Raw genomic sequence first — 8,972 nt, forward strand, 5'->3', positions numbered from 1 at the left:
ACACGGACCTCGGTCATATCTCAACAATAAATCTGCTGAACAACAGAACTAGCACAAAGTTACAGCCTATCTGTAGGCCATCCATGTATTTTCCCTTATGTTTCAGTCAGTAGTTGTTGGTCATTGTCTTTACATCTGTTGTAAATCTCCTTTATTTTGTTTGTCGTCATGTTTGTGTTTATGTGTTCATGGAATAAATACTGTTTTCTAAAGTATCCTTGCCTCTCATCGTCCCTGCTACTCCCATGACAAATTTACAGTAGAGTGTAAATGTACAAAGATTTAAAGGGACAAAAAGGTCCACCATTATCAGACAGAATCTGTTAAGTTGTTTGAGTGAACAATATTAAACAGTAAACTATAGTCCTAAAAAGAACAAGTAAAGAATTAGATATGATATTTTGTCTGTGTCAATTCAATTCAATTCAATTCAATTCAGTTTTATTTATAAAGCACATTTAAAATCAGCCTGAGCTGGCCAAAGTGCTGTACATAGAGATTAAACGAAGAGGAGAAAGAAGAACATAAGAAAAAAAAAAAAAAAAAAAAAAAAAAAAAACATACAAATTATCAACAGTCTGTGTAACATTTCCAAAATCTACTGACAGCTTTGTAAATCTTTGTTTTCAAATGTTTAGGTGAACATTAGGTGAAAAATAAGCGTTTTATATTAGAGCATTTACTTTTGTCAGTTTTGTATACTTCTCATTTGACATCATTAAATTGAATTATATTAGCAGTATCTCATGTTATTTGCTCAAGTTTTAAAGATACCACTGTCCTGAGCAGGTTGCAAAACACAGCAAAATAAAGCAACTTCACTAGAATGATGAACTTGAAGCACAACAGTGACTCTGACAATGAGTTTACTTTTTCATAACAGATGTTATGAAAATCAAATGTTTCATTTTTCAACCTATTATCTCTCCAAGCAGCCTTGGGTGAACTTCTGTTGAATTAACTGTTGAGGTTAGATTTCAAAGAAACACATATCATATTTTTAAATGTATTTAATTTATTTCAAAATGGATTTCAAAGTACAAAATCAACATATACGGTATACACCAATTAGGAATAACATTATGACCACCTTCCTAATATTGTGTTGGGTAGGTGGTACGTGTCAAAGTAACATCCACATGGATGGCAGGACCCAAGGTTTCCCAGCAGAACATTGTCCTAAGCATCACACTGCCTCCACCGGCTTGCCTTCTTCCCATAGTGCATCCTGGTGCCATTTGTTCCCCAGGTAAGAGACGCACACGCACCCGGCCATCCACGTGATGTAAAAGAAAATGTGATTCATCAGACCAGGCCACCTATTTCCATTGCTCCATGGTCCAGTTCTGATGCTCACGTGTCCACTGTTGGTGCTTTCGGTTGTGGACGGGGTCAGCATGGGCACCCTGACTGGTCTGCAGCTATGCAGCTCCATACACAAAAAACTGATGCACTGTGTATTCTGACACCTTTCTATCAGAACCAGAATTAACTTCTGGAGCAGTTTGAGCTACAGTAGTTTGTCTGTTGGATCAGAACACACGGGCCAGCCTTTGCTCCCCACATGAATCAATGAGCCTTGGTCGCCCATGACCCTGTCTCCGGTTCACCACTGTTCCTTCCTTTTGACAGATACTGACCACTGCAGACCAGGAACACCCCACAAGAGCTGCAGTTTTGGAGATGCTGACACAGCCATGGGTTTCCTTGAGGATGTGTCGGCCTGTCCACCACCATGAGGCCCAACATCTTCTGAAACCTCTTGAGGGGGAGAAGAGGCCCCGCCTCGAATGAGGCCGCCATGCTTCTGATTCTCAGGGTGCGCTCCTGTGAGAGCCAAGCCTGCATTTGGGCTGAGTTGAAAACCGCCCCAGGAATGAAATTCATTGGCTGGTGTGCTGCGAGCTCTTGCCAAAGTTGTCCCTGAATTCCAGCTTTTAATCTAGATAGTTGAGGAGCAGGGACTGTGGGAGCATAGCTCATGTTCTGATTGGGCTATAAGCAGCCAGTCGTTGACGTAGTTGAGTATGTGGATTCCCGTCTATCAGTCCGAATGGACAGACTGTATATTGGTACGCCACCCCCTCAAATGCAAATTTAAAGAGCGGTCTGTGATGGGGGCTATCTGGAAATGAAAGTAACTGTCTTTCACATTAACTGATATAAACCAATCCTCTGGGCGAATTTGTGTGAGGCTTTGTTTCATTGTTAACATTCTGAAAGGCCATCTCATGAGGGCACGATTGAGACATCTCAGATCAAGGATGGGCCTGAAGCCACCATCCTTCTTGGGGACGAGGAAGTAGCGGCTGTAAAAGCCTGACTCACTGTGTTCCATCAGAACTCACTATATGGCTCCTTTTTCCAGCAGAGACTGAACTTCGGCTCTTAGGACATGAGAACTGTCATATTAGACTAAGTGTTAATCGCGGCCATGAAGTGAGTTGGCCTGTGAGTGAACTTGAGCAAGTAGGCTCATTCTATTATCACAAAAATCCAGCTCGACACTCTGGGGATGAATCCCCGGTAGATGACTCCCACGCCCGGAGTCGAGTGGCAAATGGTTGAAGAACTACAAGTTGTGTCTCACACTGAGGCGGAAGAATGGCACCGGTTACAGCATTGAGAGGAATTACGCATTTTAAAATTAGTAATTCAGTCAGTTTGGACTTCTCATTTGCCATCATTAAATTGCACTGTATCAGCAGTATCTCTGCTGTCCACTGGTTATTTGCTAAAGTTTTCTAACAAAGACACAAGTCATCTGAGTGGGTTGCAAAATGAACCAACTTCTCCTTCTTTGACAGCTGATTCACTGAAAGATAATCAAGTTAGGCTTACCATCGCAATAAGTTGAAGCACAACAATGACTCTGATGATGAATCAACTTCTTCTTATCAGATGTTTTGAAACTCTTTAAATGTTTCATCGCCCACCGCTTTGTAAATCTTTGTTTTCAAATGTTTAGGTGAACATTAGGTGAAAAATTTTATATTAGAGCATTTACTTTTGTCAGTTTTGTATACTTCTCATTTGACATCATTAAATTGAATTATATTAGCAGTATCTCATGTTATTTGCTCAAGTTTTAAAGATACCACTGTCCTGAGCAGGTTGCAAAACACAGCAAAATAAAGCAACTTCACTAGAATGATGAACTTGAAGCACAACAATGACTCTGACAATGAATGAGTTTACTTTTTCATAACAGATGTTTTGAAATTCAAATGTTTCATTTTTTGACCTATTATCTCTCCAAGCAGCCTTGGGTGAACTTCTGTTGAATTAACTGTTTAGGTTAGATTTCAAAGAAACACATATCATATTTTTAAATTTATTTAATTAATTTATTTCAAATGTTTAGCCTACTTGTACAGAATCAACATATACTGTATATAAGTATATTATTTATACACTGTCCATATTTATTGTTGTCTAATAGTCTTCCTGACTGTTTTCAACATGTGCAGCAACTACAAGAGCTCTGCTCTGCTGTCAGACAGTTGGAGGAGGCCAATCATGAGCTGCAACAGGAGCTGAGTATACTTTGAGAGGCTATTATCAGACCTGAGCAACCACAATCAGTACCATATCGGCTGTCTACATGGGCCCAAGGTAGTGCCCACATAGGTAATCTATGGTTTCTGAATGGGGAAATACATATGCGCCCTCTTGGCCAAACCATACTGTATGGGTTAGACATGGGCAAAGTTTTAAAAAGATATCAGTGACTTGAGCAGGTTGGGATTAGGAATTAGGAATAACAGTATGACTACCTTCCTAATATTGTGTTGGGTAGGTAGTACGTGTCAGAGTAACATCCACATGGATGGCAGGACCCAAGGTTTCCCAGCAGAACATTGTCCAAAGCATCACACTACCTCCGCCGGCTTGCCTTCTTCCCATAGTGCATCCTGGTGTCATGTGAAAACGTGATTCATCAGACCAGACCACCTTCTTACATTGCTCCGTGGTCCAGTTCTGATGGTCACGTGTCCACTGTTGGCTCTTTCGGCGGTGGACAGGGGTCAGCATGGGCACCCTGACTGGTCTGCAGCTATGCAGCTCCATACACAACAAACTGATGCACTGTGTATTCTGACACCTTTCTATCAGAACCAGCATTAACTTCTGGAGCAGTTTGAGCTACAGGAGCTCGTCCATTGGATCGGATAGCCTTCAGTGAGCCTCGGCCGCCCATGACCCTGTCTCCGGTTCACCACTGTTCCTTCCTTGGAGCACTTTTGATAGAAACTGACCACTGCGGACCGGGAACAGCCCACAAGAGCTGCAGTTTTGGAGATGCTCTGACCCAGTCTCTAGCATCACAATTTGGTCCTTGTCAAACTCACTCATATCCTTACGCTTGCCCATTTTTCCTGCTTCTAACACATCAACTTTGAGGACAAAATGTTCACTTGCTGCCGGAGTCTGTTGCAATCGGTTCCAGATAATCTCACTTTCAGCTGAAGATGATAAAGCAGGTTGCCAAAAAAAAAAAAAAAAGCTTTAGGTGTTGTTTTTTTTTTTTTTTTGCAAATACAGAGGAGGATCCTGTAAGTCAGAGAAATATTTAAAGACACACTGTCCACCTGAACATCCCACCTAATCCTCTGAGCTGAACCTCTGAAGGAACTTTGCAAACATGATTGTGAGTTTTTGTGTGTAAGAATGTAAGTGTTTAAGTCAGATGTCAAACAGCAGATCTTGAGTTTTGTGTCTCTCTCAGGTGTTGCTGTGTTTGTCTGCGGTGTTTCCTGTATTGATGGGGACTGAAGTGATCAACTCTAATTGTCTTCTTGCCACTGACTGCTCTGATGTTTATTTAAGTGATAAAACCAGCAGTGGCGTGTACACCGTCTCCTCAGTAGATGGACCAGTGCAGATCTACTGTGACATGATCCCCAGTGGAGAAAATGCCAAAGGTCACTGGACAGTAAGTGTTTCAATTTGAGTGTTTTATCTTGAGACCTTATTTTATTAGCAGATGAACCCCAGCGTGAATCATACCATTTGCATATTTTATAGTAACATATTCCTGTGGTTCAGTGGTTAGAGCGTGGCACTAGCAATGCCAAAGGTCATGGGTTCAATCCCAGGGATTGCACATACTCAGATACAAATGTATAGTATAATGCAATGTAAATCGCTTTGGATAAAAGTGTCTGCCAAATGCATAAATGTAAATGTAAACATATACTATTATCCTAATTGTCACTTAGTGCTTTTATTTGTCTTTGTTTATTTTACTTTTATTATTATTATTATTATTATTATTATTATTATTACTTGATTTACAGTTTTTTCCAACTGCTAACACACGTTTTCAAAACTTTTTCTCTTTTTTTTTTTTCAAAACTTTACACACAAATCCAAGAATTACACACACAAAATGCAAAATGCCTCACATCTTGCAAAATAAAGAACTGCATTCAAAATATCACCAACTGGACTCAGAAGTAAACATTTGTCTAACTTTGCATACACATTTGCCATAATATTCTATTTTTGGATATATCATATACACACAGTTATTCAAAACCTAAAGCTCTTCTTTCATAAGCTGTACATTTCTGTACAAGATTGAAAGTAATTGGCAGAGAGATGTTGAAAAATATTACTATTTTTAAATACTAATTTATAGGCCTATTCTAAAGCCATTATTGGTTGGTGTTAAGTAAAGCAATAAGTGTTTGTGCATGTGAGGAGTTAGTATGAGGCACTGATGAATTAGTGTGGCATTTTGATTGGTTGTGTTTGAAAAAGGAAATCAAGATACTTCCTGTTAGATTTTTGTGTGTTACATAGATAATTGTGTGTGTTTTGCAAAAAGTGTTTTATGAAATTGAAAAATGAGTCAAAGGCCGAGAATTAGTGTGTGGTTTTGCAGATTTGGTGTGTGGTTCTGCTGTTTGAGTGTCAGGCTTCAAAAATCGTGAAAAATGAAAAGATTTTGTGTGTAAGCAGTTGGAAAAAACTGTAATAGTTCCATAACAGAATGTCAGGCGTTTGGTGACGCTAGTGGCTCAGGAATCACATAACAGAATTTACATTTGTTGCTAAAGAAACCTGTCAACTTTAAAAATAAAAAGCTTTTTTTAATGCTTTAAACCTTAATTTATAAAAGACGAATGATGTGAAATGATGTGTGAAAGCAATGAATGATTTATGAATGTTTCAGGTGATTCTCAGGCGAATGGACGGTGAGGTGAATTTCTATAGGCCATGGGACAGTTATAAACGGGGTTTTGGTAATAAAGAAGGAGAACACTGGCTGGGTGAGTGTTTTTGTGCTGTTTGGGCAAAAAAAGCAAACAGTGAAATATAAACAATCAGACACATGGAAAGGGGCCGTTTACTCGACAAATGGAAAACTTTTAATGCATTTTGGTCCTTTTTTTTTTTTTTTTTTACACGATTTTGGGAGTCTGAAGACGCAAACGTTTGAGAACGATTTCAAAGTGGAAGTTTTGGAAAATGACAGCGTTATTGTCTCAGTGTGAAATAAAAAAAAAAAGAAAAAGTCATGCAAAGTCACATCGCCAACTACTGGCCTGGTAGCATAATAAAGTGCTTTTAGTAATTTCTGCAGATCCATGTAAACAAAAAAACGCAAAAGAAAACAATATTGTCATGTAAACTTACTCTTAATCTGGACTATAGTATAAATGCAGATTTATTTGGGCATTAGTTAGCCTAAACTGGTTTCATTTCATTTTTTTTTTTATTAACAGGTTTAGAGTTTATTCACCTGCTGACACGCAGGAATCGGTATAAACTGAGAGTAGATCTGGAGGACTTTGATGGGACGAAGGCTTACGCTGTGTACGAGTCCTTCTCTGTGGATTCTGAGGCTGATGGGTACAAACTGCATGTCAGCGGCTTTGTAGATGGAGGAGCAGGTAAAACAATCTACAAATGTTTAATCTACACAAACTGGATTATTGTAATGGAGGAATAGAATGTTTTAATCCATGTTTAAACTAATGCTTTTTAAGTCATTTTATATTATTTGTCTAAATGAAAGTGTCTCTATAATGAAAGTTTCTCCTTTCTGCAGGTGACTCTTTGAGTTACCAAAATGGAATGAAGTTCACCACCTTTGATAAAGACCAAGACCTTTGGAAAAATAACTGTGCTTTACAACACAATATGGGAGGGTTTTGGTTCAAAGATTGTGATCACACAAGCCCCACTGGTCTGTATTTGTGGGGGAAAGAGGATGACAGTGTGCATTTTGGGCCACACTGGCACCACTGGAAGAAAAACTGGAAATCTCTGAAGGCCATCACCATGAAGATCACACGTGTGATGTAGACCAGGGGTTACAAATGCTTCACGGCTGCAGCTTGTGCACATATATCCACAACTATTACGCATTCATGTGGATCTTTCTTAAAATATGGTGACCAGCATGTCCCATCAGCTTTCAGAGAGGAAAAACTGCACATAAAATAATAATAATTTGACATCTGTTGTCCTTTTAAATAAAAATATGTTGAAATTGGGTTCATGACTTCAAGCTTTTCTACATGTTTTGTCTGCTTTGATTTTGAAGCAATAAAAGTTTATTCTCAAAGCAATATGTTGTTTCTTTGTGTTTTAAGCAATTTATGTTTAAAAATTAGGGTTTTAATTGCAGGCAATTTTTAAAAAATGATTTGAGTAAAATTAACACATTTAAGTTGGAATGTGTTAAAATTAAGTTAGACTGATGTAAATAATGGGATTGAACAAATACTAATAATAGTGTGATTGACCTAGTGAAATTAAGATCTAGCGTTAGCGTCAGTTCTGGCAGGTCATGTCAGTCAAGCTTGCATCAGCTGACTCCCAGGTGACTTATGTCTACCTATAGGAATATGACGCCTATTACGGCATCTATATATAAGCTCCTCAGTATTATCAGCAGCTATTGCATTTCTCAGGAGCAAATTACCCTCCTCCATCCCCAACTCCTCCTCTCTTCAGTCAGGATTGGCCTCATTATTTCCCCTGAATCAGACTAATTCTTGAAATATGTGTACATTAAATCATGACATTTAATGACATCTGCATGTTGGTCCTGTTCTGTTTACCCTAGGGGGTTTATTGCTGCTCTCCCTGCTCTTATCCATGCTAGGCTGCATGGATGCGCAGGGAGTTCTTGCCCAGAACAGAACCATACCGCCAATACAAACTATGCATTATCTATCATATTTGACGATAGTGGTCCTGACAGAATTGATGATAAGTAGTAATAAATTAAGTTGAGAAAACGTCTCGATTACGACGGTAACCTTAGTTCCATGAAGAGGGAATGAGATGTTGCGTGGAGAATGACGCTGTGGGAACGCTCTGCATGATTGCGTCGTGAAGCACCTATGAAATCAGTGAAATGGCATGACGGAAGGTGGGTGACGTCATGACCAGGAAACTATAAAGCAAACCCAGACCAAACAACGTCAGCTTCTGATAAGTGAAGCAAGTCGTTCACAGGCTTGCCGGAAGTATGGCAGGGTGACGCAACGTCTCGTTCCCTCTTCAGGGAACTAAGGTTGCAGTCGTAACCGAGACGTTCCCTTTCAAGGGAACTCACGTTGCGTTGAGAATGACGCTGTGGGAATGTTTATACCCACGCAGCCATACTGACCAGTGCCTGTCTTGTGTGAAATCAGGCAAGCACAACTAAGACAAAGCAACTGGGACCCAGGGGTGAAGCCCAAATCTAGGTTGTAAAACCTGATGAATGTGTGTGGAAAGGACCAGCCCGCCGCATCACAGACCTCTTGTAGGGATACCCCTATAAAAAGGCTTCCAAAGCCACCATACTCCTGATCCGACGCACCACACAGGAAACACCAATGGGTTTCTCCCCAAAGACACCACCCAATGGTGCATGGTAAGCAGCTATGCCACCACATAAACCCTTAGAGTGAAGGGGGATAACCCTGCAGAGAATCGATTCTGCAGAAATTCTAGCACTCTACCAG

At 39.8% G+C, this 8,972-nt stretch overlaps 1 protein-coding gene across 1 annotated transcript; it reads left to right on the forward strand.

Moving 5' to 3' along the window:
* The first annotated feature begins 4,545 nt into the window (after positions 1–4,545).
* LOC125249747 (microfibril-associated glycoprotein 4-like) lies at positions 4,546–7,579 on the forward strand. Its single transcript, XM_048162116.1, has 5 exons — positions 4,546–4,651; positions 4,730–4,936; positions 6,182–6,278; positions 6,735–6,902; positions 7,061–7,579. The coding sequence occupies exons 1-5, from the start codon at positions 4,646–4,648 to the stop codon at positions 7,315–7,317; spliced, it is 735 nt and encodes a 244-aa protein (XP_048018073.1). The 5' UTR covers positions 4,546–4,645; the 3' UTR covers positions 7,318–7,579.
* Positions 7,580–8,972: the final 1,393 nt, after the last annotated feature.

This window comes from Megalobrama amblycephala, linkage group LG1 (assembly GCF_018812025.1).
Source record: "Megalobrama amblycephala isolate DHTTF-2021 linkage group LG1, ASM1881202v1, whole genome shotgun sequence".
Lineage (NCBI taxonomy): Eukaryota > Metazoa > Chordata > Actinopteri > Cypriniformes > Xenocyprididae > Megalobrama > Megalobrama amblycephala.

Coding starts and splice junctions, on each gene's coding strand:
- LOC125249747 (XM_048162116.1), top strand. Junction 4,937..6,181: donor ATGCCAAAGGTCACTGGACA/GTAAGTGTTTCA, acceptor TGAATGTTTCAG/GTGATTCTCAGGCGAATGGA. Junction 6,279..6,734: donor AGAAGGAGAACACTGGCTGG/GTGAGTGTTTTT, acceptor TTTTATTAACAG/GTTTAGAGTTTATTCACCTG.